Source organism: Anopheles arabiensis, chromosome 2 (genome assembly GCF_016920715.1).
Source record: "Anopheles arabiensis isolate DONGOLA chromosome 2, AaraD3, whole genome shotgun sequence".
In the NCBI taxonomy this organism is placed as follows: Eukaryota; Metazoa; Arthropoda; class Insecta; order Diptera; family Culicidae; genus Anopheles; species Anopheles arabiensis.
The window spans coordinates 80,125,158-80,137,121 of NC_053517.1; the positions used below are offsets into that span (position 1 = coordinate 80,125,158).

Genomic DNA, 11,964 nt, shown 5'->3' on the forward strand with positions numbered 1-11,964 from the left:
TTTCGTGAAATGTATTTTTCGTTCTATCTTTTGATTTGCTGGTCAGAAAACCCCTTAAAATTCTTCCAAAAATATGTTATCAAGATTACAGGGTTTCCCACGATTTATTGGTTGGTTCCCATCAATTTTTGGTGGGTTCCCATATTTTTTTGGTGCGTTCCCACGATTTTTTGGTCGTTTCCCAGAATTTGTTGGTCCAATTGTATTGATATCCAATTGGAAAATACCAATAAAATATGGGAACGAACCAAAAATCTATAGGATACGACCAAAAAATCGTGGGAACGCACCAATAAATCATGGGAACTGACCAATAAATCGTGGGAAACCCTGTAAAACAGTTTTTAAACGTTTAAATATACAAAATCGAATCTTATGAAGCTGTGTCTGTTATCATTTTGAGGCGACAAATACAACACCATACCCTCACCAAGCGCCGTATGTCAAAAGCATCTGGCCATTTTGCCCCAAGCGTAACTGCCCATTTTGCCCCACGTGAAGCATTTTTGTATTTTTTGTTATATTTTAAAAAATACGCATTCAATCGCCTTGCTTTCTTCAGACAAATTGTAAAGAAATATCATATCTTTAAAAATATATCATGAAAAACGTCAACGCATCCCTGTGACACTAGTTTAAGCTTATTTTCGAAGTGGCAAAAATTACATCAATATGCTGCTAAACCTTATTTTGCATTTTTCTTAGTTATTTGTTATGTAAGGGTTATGAAAACTACATGGTGTTTATAGAACACTCTAATGAACACATTTTGAGCATTGGAAAGTATCTTTGTAGTCAAAAAATGCTTAAATAGAGGGTGCCCATTTTGCCCCACATGCCCATTTTGCCCCGCTTTCCCCTATTTGCAGTTTTTAATTTAACAAGTTGCTTTTCAAATTGCAGGTGCAACTACAATGTGAGGTCTATAATTGTAGCTTTTATTTCGATTTGGGAATGGATTATTTACTTTTGCCATAATTTCCTCTTTGTAAAAGACGAAGGATCGCTAAACATTTTATTTTATCGAACCATCTCTTTGGAAATACAAATAAAAATCGAATTATTTTTTTAAGAAACAGTAGAATGCTGATTGTCCAGCTCATCTCGGGACCGGACGGTAGCCAATTAATCGATTTACACGAATAATGGCCATAGAAAATTATTACAAATACAGTGGAGCAACTTTTATCCGTGTACCTTTTATCCGGCTGTCCGTTAATCTGTGCTGTTAAGAAATGAATTGGAAGTCAGCCTAAGGCCGAAATTACTTGGACCGAAAATTTGCGGCCGCCTGCTGTCATACCCATGTACAAATTGTCAACGGCAACTTTCCCAAGTGCCACAAATCCACTAAACGACCACTAAACGGCTTCTAAACGACTCAAGTTTTCTACCTAAACGGAATATAGAAAGACTTCGTTTAGCAGACGGAAAACGACTAATGCATTCTAAAAATAGCAAAAAAGCTGGTGGCGCTCTCTGTTGGTGGGATACCCCAACCAGTTGAGCTTCATCGCTTGCAGGAGAGCTTTCTCATTTCCTCTATACTGTTGTATGGTTTCGCATTGAACTTATGCATCGCTAGAATTAGAACGGCGATACGATTGTTTAAATACTAAACTACAACGGAAACCACCAGCACTGAAGCAAGTGAGATTTGAGTAATGGTCGTTGGTGTTGATATCCACGTATCTGACCACGCGACCATTCATATAGATTTTTGCTTAGAAAGTTAGATGGCTAAATAGGTCATGATAAGATGAAACTTGTCGAAACACATTACAAGAAAAGGATAGCAATATAATGATGAGTTGTAATACGCCATCTATTGATCAAACCAATGAAGCTGTGGAGCTTTCATTTTTTTCTATGGATATTCAATTTTCCAGTCGTTTAAGCTTAACCTGTGGCGCTTGGGTTTTCGAACTGCTATATCCATACATTTTTCAGCAAGCTGAATTCCACGGCCGTAAAATTCCGGTCCGTGTATTTTCGGCCTAGGGGCCGTGTCTGTGCTTCATCGCATGCGATTTTATCCCACATGCTTTCAAACGATTTTTCGTATAATATTGCGATTATTTGGAGGATTTTAATAATATAACGATTATTAAAAATTAAGTTGAGATTGTTCCTACAAAACACCACACATTTAGTTTGAAAGATTAAATCGGATTTCGGACAGATTAAATTTGTTTCATTCCGTCGTACGACGAAATCACACGTCCGACGTTATCTGTCAAATCTCAGATAAAGTTTTGACAGGCTTTCCAATAGAATTGCATCCGATGGAGCACAGACACGGGCTTAAGTGTATTATATGAACTTATTTTGATGTTGGATGATGTTTGGAAGTCAACCTAATATGTAATTGGACATATGTGAAGCAATGGGACTTAGTATTCAGTTGTTGTTCAATTAATTGAAATTAGCGGAATATAATTAAAAATGTATCATTCTACAGTAACGATGATTTGAAAATATTCAACATAACCGTGGTGAGAAGTTGCTGTGTCAAGTTCAAACGTCAACCGCCGGTCGATTGCGCTACCTGCCCTTTTCTAATTTCAACATTTGATTTTCACCACATTCTCTCAATTCGGCCATTTTCTCTCCTACTTCCTGCCGACGCGGACGAAAATTTCAGAGCGCTTGCCCTTTTCGGTATCGCTCGCTGTTGGCTAGTGAAAATGTAGTTCAAGTGATTACACTATTCGCACCTGAATAAAACTCTCTGCGTGGTAAGTATTGCTGAAAGACCATGAGCGCATTTGTTGTGGGTTAAAATGCGCTTTCCGAACCCTCCGAAACTAGAGCCAGATGGTGGTGTGATGCGGAGCACCATAACCTCAAAGTAGTCTCAAAGAAATGTAAAAATGCCTTCTTTCGACCCTCCCTTTTTGCAGGAGTTGCCTTCCGTGCTGCGCGCATTAAGCATTAACGTAGCGAAGATTCGCACAGAGACAGAGAGATAGAGATTGTTGGATAGTTGGAATTAAGGCACCCTCCCGGAGATGTATCTGTACAACTTCATTCTGCAACGTGCCACGGGCATCACGCACGCGGTGCACGGAAGCTTCGCCGGCACCAAGTTGCAGGAAATTTTGCTTGCCAAGGGCAAAGGCCTGGAGCTGGTTCGTCCGGATCCGAACACGGGCAAAGTGCACACGCTGCTGCAGACGGAAGTGTTTGGCGTGGTGCGTTCGCTCATGTCCTTCCGGCTGACGGGCGGGTCGAAAGGTAGGTTAGATTCTTCTTCTCCCTTTTTTCTTGTTCTGTCGTTCGCTCCGAAGCGCCGACTAGATCACAGACGCACGCATCATATCGAGACGGTTTCAAAGCTTCGATCGTGCTTTTGGGGTACAAATGTGAGGTTATGTTTGCACCGCTGTAGGAGGTTAGGTATGGCGTATCTTGCTTCGGGTGCACGTTGGAAGGTCGGAACCGGCCTGTAGTAGTGTGCAAGAAAACTTATTTTACGCCTATAGCAAGCTTAAAACGGACGCAAGTCGCTTTTGAGGATTTGTTTCAATCGTACCTTGAATTGAAATTTGCGCTCACACCATCTTGTTGCACTCTCCATTTTTGACACTCCTCCAGATCGATGATTCGCATCTTAACCTTTGTTTCTCTTTCGGCTCTTCTCCCAGATTATGCCGTAATTGGTTCGGATTCGGGTCGCATCGTGATCCTCGAGTACAACCCGGCAAAGAATCAGCTCGAAAAGGTTCACCAGGAGACGTTCGGCAAATCGGGATGTCGGCGTATCGTGCCCGGCCAATATCTGGCCATCGATCCCAAGGGTCGTGCCGTGATGATCGGAGCGGTCGAGAAGCAAAAGCTGGTCTACATTTTGAACCGCGATTCCGAGGCCCGGCTCACCATCTCCTCGCCGCTAGAGGCGCACAAATCGAACACCCTCACCTACCACATGGTGGGCGTGGACGTTGGCTTCGAGAATCCCATGTTCGCCTGCCTGGAGATCGACTACGAGGAAGCGGACACCGATCCAACCGGTGAGGCGGCCACCAAGACACAGCAAACGCTCACCTTCTACGAGCTGGATTTGGGTCTGAACCATGTGGTGCGCAAGTACTCGGAACCGCTGGAGGAGCACGCCAACTTCCTCATCTCCGTCCCGGGAGGGAACGATGGGCCGTCGGGCGTGTTGATCTGCTCGGAAAACTATCTGACGTACAAGAATCTGGGCGACCAGCACGACATTCGCTGTCCGATTCCGCGCCGCCGTAACGATCTGGACGATCCGGAGCGTGGCATGATCTTCATCTGCTCCGCCACGCACCGTACCAAGTCGATGTACTTCTTCCTGGTGCAGACGGAGCAGGGCGACATCTTCAAGGTGACGCTCGAAACCGACGATGATGTGGTGTCGGAGATTAAGCTGAAATACTTCGACACGGTTCCGCCTGCGACGGCCATGTGCGTGCTGAAGACGGGCTTTCTGTTCGTGGCGTGCGAATTCGGCAACCATTATCTGTACCAGATCGCACATTTGGGCGATGACGATGATGAGCCAGAGTTCAGTTCGGCCATGCCGCTCGAGGAGGGCGATACGTTCTTCTTCGCCCCGAGACAGCTGAAGAATCTGGTGATGGTGGACGACATTCCGTCGTACGCACCGATCCTTGGCTGTCAGGTGGCGGACTTGGCGAACGAGGACACACCGCAACTGTACCTGGCTTGTGGCCGGGGTCCACGGTCATCGATACGTGTGCTTCGCCACGGGCTGGAAGTGTCGGAAATGGCCGTATCGGAGCTGCCCGGTAACCCGAACGCTGTGTGGACCGTCAAGAAGAGAATTGATGGTAAGTGGCGTTAGCATGTTTGCAATAACATTTGTTCTTCGTACTTTTGTGATGCTTAGTAGGCTGAAAAGAGGGCATGAAGACGTGTTCATCGACGTGTCGATTTCGATAAATCAAATGCAGTTTAATGTTGCTTCACGACACATTCATGCTCTCTTTTCTCGCTCATAGATTTTACCTATTAAGTAAAGTAATATCAGATAATAATTCCAAAAGCTGGTGTTCGTCGATAAGATTCTTACAAGCAACCTAAAGGTGAGGCATCTTCTTCGAATTTTCCTTAGAAATAATCATTCTTTTCAACTGCAATTATTATATTACCATTGGCAGGATGTGTTTGCCAAGCCCTTAGGTTGCCTGTATACATTTTCCAAACCATGAGTAGAAATTGCAATCACAAACACCAGTTTTCCTCTCATTTGCAGGCATTGTGTGAGAGAGAGAGAAGTGTGTGTTGGAAAAGTGATCAAGTGACACAAACACACTCTCTAGAAAGACCGTTGGCCAGTAGGTAAGAAAAGCGATGATTTTACGATAGGAACTATTCTCACGTTACTACAACCGTACCAAATGAAAGATTGAAGAACAGTTAGGCAACATTTTTACTCCCTAGCACGATTAAAACCCGTGCCCCCCGTCACACATACGCAGTATGTGTGTGTGTTCTAGTTTGGATGAATTTGTACTGAAAGATCCTGGTGGATTGTTGTGTGTTTTTGCCTTCTTGCAGACGAGTTCGATGCGTACATCATCGTGTCGTTCGTGAACGCTACGCTTGTGCTGAGCATTGGCGACACGGTCGAGGAAGTGACGGACAGTGGCTTCCTCGGCACGACACCGACACTCTGCTGCAGTGCGCTCGGCGATGACGCTCTGGTGCAGGTCTACCCGGACGGCATCCGGCACATCCGGGCGGATAAGCGTGTGAACGAATGGAAGGCGCCGGGCAAGAAGACGATCATGAAGTGTGCGGTCAACCAGCGGCAGGTCGTGATTGCCCTTTCCGGCGGCGAGCTCGTGTACTTCGAAATGGATCCGGTAAGAATCGTTATTTTATATTTTAAAATAATTCACTGGGAATGCTTTTTATGATGATCTAATTGAACCTGAATTGTTTTGAAGAATCAAAATTCAATGTGTCCTGCAGTGCTGATTTATGTTGCAAGCATTATCCAAAACACATGCTTTTGAGTATCTTTCCATCATTAATCAATGGTTTATTTCTACCTTCCAGACCGGCCAACTGAACGAGTACACGGAGCGTAAGAAAATGCCGAGCGAAGTCATGTGTATGGCGCTCGGATCGGTCCCGAGCGGCGAACAGCGGTCGTGGTTTTTAGCCGTCGGTTTGGCCGATAACACCGTACGCATCATATCGCTCGATCCAACCGATTGTCTGTCGCCCCGCTCCATGCAGGCACTACCCTCGGCAGCCGAGTCGCTGTGCATTGTGGAAATGGGCACGGTGGAAACATCCTCCGAAGACGACGGAGTCACCATCACGACCGGCTGCATCTATCTGAACATTGGACTGACGAACGGTGTGCTGCTGCGGACCGTGCTCGACCCCGTGTCCGGCGATCTGGCCGACACCCGCACGCGCTACCTCGGTTCCCGGCCGGTCAAGCTGTTCCGCATTCAGATGCAGGGCTCGGAAGCCGTCCTGGCCATGTCGAGCCGGTCCTGGCTGAGCTACTACTACCAGAACCGGTTCCACCTGACGCCGCTGTCGTACGAAACGCTCGAGTACGCGTCCGGCTTTTCCAGCGAGCAGTGCTCGGAAGGTATCGTGGCCATCTCGACGAACACGCTGCGCATTCTGGCCCTCGAAAAGCTCGGCGCCGTGTTCAACCAGATCACCTTCCCGCTGGAGTACACCCCGAAACGGTTCGCCATCCACCAGGAGACGGGTAAGCTGATCATCAGCGAAACCGACCACAACGCGTACACGGAGGAAACGAAAACCGTGCGCAAGAAGCAGATGGCGGACGAGATGCGTGAGGCGGCGGGTGAGGACGAGCAGGAGCTGGCGAACGAGATGGCGGACGCGTTCATCAACGAGGTGCTGCCGGAGGATGTGTTCTCCTCGCCGAAGGCGGGCACGGGCATGTGGGCGTCGCAGATCCGCGTGATGGACCCGATCAACGGCCACACGTACTCGAAGGTGCAGCTGGCCCAGAACGAGGCGGTCCTGTCGCTCGCCCTCGTGCGATTCGCCGTCGACCAGAAGTGGTACGTGGTGGCGGGCGTCGCGAAAGATCTGCAGATCAACCCGAAAATCAGCGGCGGCGGCTTTATCGACGTGTACAAGGTCGACAGCCAGACGCACCAGCTCGAGCACATGCATCGCACGGAGATCGACGACGCGCCGGGAGCGCTTTGCCCGTTCCAGGGCCGGCTGCTGGCCGGCATCGGCAAGGTGCTGCGCATCTACGACCTCGGCAAGAAGAAGCTGCTGCGCAAGTGCGAAAACAAACACATTCCCAACCAGATCGTGAACATTCAGGGCATGGGGCAGCGTGTGTACGTGTCGGACGTGCAGGAGTCGGTGTACTGCATCAAGTACAAGCGGGCCGAGAACCAGCTGATCATCTTCGCCGACGACACGCACCCGCGCTGGATCACGTCGGCCAGCCTGCTCGATTACGATACGGTCGCGACCGGCGACAAGTTCGGCAACATTGCGATCCTCCGCCTGCCCCATTCCGTGTCGGACGATGTGGACGAGGATCCGACCGGCAACAAGGCGCTGTGGGACCGTGGGCTGCTCAATGGCGCGTCGCAGAAGGCGGAAAACATCTGCACCTTCCATCTGGGCGAGATCGTGATGTCGCTGCAGAAGGCAACGCTCATTCCGGGCGGCTCGGAATCGCTCATCTATGCCACGATGAGCGGTACGGTCGGAGCGCTGGTGCCGTTCACCAGCCGGGAGGACTATGACTTTTTCCAGCATCTGGAAATGCACATGCGAAACGAAAATCCGCCACTGTGTGGGCGCGACCATCTGAGCTACCGCAGCTACTACTACCCGGTGAAGAACGTGATGGATGGGGATCTGTGCGAACAGTTTACCTCGCTCGATCCGGCCAAGCAGAAAAGCATCGCCTCGGACCTGGGCCGCACGCCCAGCGAGGTGGCGAAGAAGCTGGAGGACATTCGCACACGGTACGCGTTCTAGACCAGCGCAGGGAGAAGAATCGGAGTGGGGCTTTACTGTCACGCTTCCTTTTTTTCGTTCCTCAATTTTCTGTGTTGGCGTGCCACCGGTGCAGATTTCTCTATTAAGGTAAGCATCGAAATTTGCCTTTTTAATTAAATGCGATTTTATATGATGAATTTACTAATCATGACCTTTGGACACCAATGAATATGTCTTTGATTATGTCTACGTACCTTACTGAAGCCATTCCAAACAAGCCTTAATTAATAAATAATCTGTTCAAGGCGTTTAGTTAATAGTGTTTTTTTTTATGTCTGCTTTCAGATCATTCCGGATCGTTTGGCGAGCGTATTTATCTCTAGAAAACTAAGATGGTAAGTGTTGAAATTACTTAGAAATTACCGTGCATGTATCTCGGGTTATCCGGAATGATGATCGGGGAAAAAGACCTTTGGACACATAAGAAAAATTTTTGGTTAGAATATTCCTTGTATAGACACTGAGCGCTTCATTCTAACAAGTTCTTTAATTTATTGCTTGTTTTGCTTTCGCTAATATGTATTCATTTCTTGAATCTCTATTTATAGTGAAAGTGCTTCATTTCTCAACTATATTCGCCATAACGTGTTCGGGTGTGTGCGGTTCTGCAGTATTGATCCCATCAACATGGCGTTTTTTGTATAAACCGACTGATCCAATTTTACATAAAGTGGTAAGTTTTTCACAATTCAACTACAGTTCCTTGGTATTATTTGAGTTCAATCGTTGAAGAAAATGAAATGATGATCCTACATGATAGCAAGATAGACTAATGAATTACATTGATCGAAACTAATGTACAACTGACTATTTAAAAACAAAAGTGTTGTTACAAATGATCCGAAAACTTGTGTTACTAAAACATGTTAAATTCTTTCTTTTTGGTGTCATTGCAGCTCCTTTTTCTATCCGATGTTGCTGTCCGCGGTGGTGGTTGGAGCGTCATGTAAACATCACCCCATCTTAACTGCTCTCATGGTATGTATTATTCAATCTATTTTTTTAACATCACAGAACAATTATTGAAACGCTTTGGTTCTTTCACGTGATGGTTGAATTTAATATACTCGGACTCCTTAATATGCTCTAAGGAGAGATGAAAATAACTTTTTCTGCTGATAATTCAAAGAAATACAAACGTTTCAATATGCAATCGATGTGCTCTTTCCCTGATTTATTTGATTGCAAAAGATTTAATTCTCATTTTAATACTTTTTCTCCTAGGTTTACACTTATCCTCGATGCAAACCGGTTCTCTCATGCTCTGTACGAAAAGGTTAGTTACAGTACTTCAACTAAAGACTTATCTATGCTTCTACAGTAGGTGTGTGACCGCTAACTGAGAGGTTAAATTTGTGAGAAAAATCCACATTTGCTATGAATTTCTCTTCGTAAGATTCCGGATGTTTCATGTTTTGACATTTATATGTTTTTCAACTGTGAATCACTCCAGGTAGCGAACTTTTTGTTTAAAAAAAACTCCAGTAAAACACGTCCAGAGTTCGCGGTCACCTACTGTACTAAGCTTCCACCTAATCCCCAACATAATGATGATTCAGATTAAGTCATGACCTTTGGACACCTCAAAGAACAAATCTTTGGTTACTTCATAAGATCGTACTGACCGCAAAATAAACATATTCCTAACTAATTGTGTTTTTTTCGTATTATAGTCTAATCATGTTATTTTTATATCTTTCTGTAGTGCATGAACAACATGAGTCGTGAATCAATAAGGCTGCGCAGCTGCACAGGAGTCCTTCTGAAGGTGTGTATCATAATAATGTTAAATTTTTTCGCAACTCCCATAATTACGTCTTTTGCGATAGGATAATGATTCAAAACCACCAGAAGCATTAGCAATTACACCCCATAATGATGATTCAGATGAAATTATGACCTTTGGACACCTCAAAGAATAATCTTTGGTTACCTCATAAAATCGTACTGAAACAAAACAATAGTTGATCCATCCTACCCCTTAGTGTTCTAAGTTGGTGCACATAAAAATTAAAACTTCAATTCTTTTAACTAATATTTCAGATTGGACGCAATACTTTCCCTGAGCAACGCATAAGTAACAGACGTAAAACATCAACTTTCTATAGGTGAGTTTCATTTGATAAGTAAATAACACATTGTGTAGTAAAAACTAGTGTAACTTTTCATATGATGATTTTTACTGCAAGATAGACAATGAATTTTCCATTGATTATTTTAATTCAACTGAACTTTTTCTGTTGAAACTATATTTTGCACTATTATATGCAGCTCTGTGACTAATAAACGGTTTATTCTCTTCTATTTTCTATGACGACACAAGAACCAGAATCTTCTACAATTTGAGGCACACAATTTTCTTCTCTTAATCAATTAATGGTAAGTGTTTTTTTTTTTGTACAAAATGTAAAATGAAAACTTTCTGTTGACGTTTCCTCATTTAATGGAATTGTAAACAATTATCAGTCAACGGAAAAGAAATTATTTAACATGATGTTCATTTAATATACGCTAATACAGCCAATTTTATGCTCTGGCGATAGGATGATTATGCATTATTATCTACTGATTCATTCGAAAAATCAACACTGATTGTTGTAATTCGTTAAACTATTACTAAATACAAACTTTCATTTCTCTAATTTCACAGTATTGCATGATGATCTTCTAACATCGTCTCTCCTAGATGAAGCGACCAATTTGAGGTAAGTCTTTTCTATTTCACCTACATCGTCGATCATAATAAAACAAAGAACGTTAGGTCAGAGAAACAAATTCATATGATGCTTTGTTTAATATACGCTAATATAGCCATTAAAAATGGCGAATGATTAAGCAATTTTTAACACTGATGATATACTGTAACTTATGTTTTATGTTAGTTGTAAAGGCATTTCCAATAAAAGTGTTTTTTTTAATCTTTTCCATTAAACAGATACATCTTTCCCTCCCCTCGAATGGCAAGAGATCTTGGTTACCTTCCAACAACATCCAGCCAAATTGGTAAGTTTTCCTGATCTTTCAGTGAAATCCGAGTACCCAAACCCCCAAACTCAGCCCTTTTCTCAAATGATGAAAACAATTAAGTTCGGACTAATGAACTCTTGTAATGATATTTCTATTTAAACTGAATTTCTTTGGATAGTTTGGAGCTTGCTCTCAACCACAAATGGAATAGAAGTTACTGATTCTTAATTTTATTTCTTTCATTTTCATGTTGCAGGTCAGCCAGCAATCGAAGCCTGTGAGCCAAACAAATATAGATGGAGTTCAATGTAGTTTTTATCTGTAAACCAATAAATAAAGATAAATAACTTTGCACTACAGGCGTGATGTAATGCCGTGGTGTGACATATTAATGTTATGCGTTGATTTTTCATTTGAATTTGAGTTGAGAAAAAAAGCAAACATCATGTAATTTTCGTATAAATTAGCAAGAAAAGGATAACAAGATGCGCTTTATTTATTTTTTTTTATTGAAAACTAAACTTTTGAACCATATTTTTCCGTTTCGATAACTTAGTTATTTCACAGCTGAATAACAGTATGCAACAACATTGCTCAGCGGCATTTCTTATTTCTCGTCTCTTTGTTTTTACACCTTCATTCTGCATTCCGCATACAGTATTTACTGAATTGCCGTGTGCACGAAACTAGCCCTTGTCACGTTCTCTGTATTATTTTCTTTGCTTAACGGCTACGTATGTTTCCCTTTTGAAAATATTCTTCACCCCGTTCGTTGTTCTCAGGTGATGAGAAAGATTGCGCTCTTCTGGGGAAGCTAGACAAACTATAATTCTTTTATGATTATCCAATACTTGTTGTCAGACGATCTATGCTGATTGCTTGTAAATTATTTCCCTTTGCTAATCAATTTCGCATTTTTGAATTTTGACTCGTTAAAGTGTAAAGGAGAACGCGTGATGGAATTTAAAATTCATT

At 43.6% G+C, this 11,964-nt stretch overlaps 1 protein-coding gene across 3 annotated transcripts; it reads left to right on the forward strand.

The window, feature by feature from the left end:
• The first annotated feature begins 2,603 nt into the window (after positions 1-2,603).
• Positions 2,604-11,381, forward strand: LOC120900549 (splicing factor 3B subunit 3). 3 transcript variants are annotated; one of them, XM_040307687.1, is made up of 15 exons: positions 2,604-2,738; positions 2,904-3,237; positions 3,648-4,823; positions 5,554-5,861; positions 6,058-8,109; positions 8,308-8,357; positions 8,571-8,695; positions 8,919-9,000; positions 9,247-9,298; positions 9,728-9,790; positions 10,066-10,130; positions 10,346-10,401; positions 10,673-10,727; positions 10,958-11,025; positions 11,246-11,381. In XM_040307687.1, the coding sequence occupies exons 2-5, from the start codon at positions 3,012-3,014 to the stop codon at positions 7,999-8,001; spliced, it is 3,654 nt and encodes a 1,217-aa protein (XP_040163621.1). In that variant the 5' UTR covers positions 2,604-2,738; positions 2,904-3,011; the 3' UTR covers positions 8,002-8,109; positions 8,308-8,357; positions 8,571-8,695; positions 8,919-9,000; positions 9,247-9,298; positions 9,728-9,790; positions 10,066-10,130; positions 10,346-10,401; positions 10,673-10,727; positions 10,958-11,025; positions 11,246-11,381. The 3 variants fall into 3 exon arrangements, with proteins under 3 accessions (XP_040163621.1, XP_040163629.1, XP_040163636.1); XM_040307695.1 differs by lacking the exon at positions 2,904-3,237; XM_040307702.1 differs by lacking the exons at positions 6,058-8,109; positions 8,308-8,357; positions 8,571-8,695; ... (6 more) ...; positions 10,958-11,025; positions 11,246-11,381 and adding an exon at positions 5,249-5,334 and having other exon boundaries at positions 5,554-5,670.
• Positions 11,382-11,964: the final 583 nt, after the last annotated feature.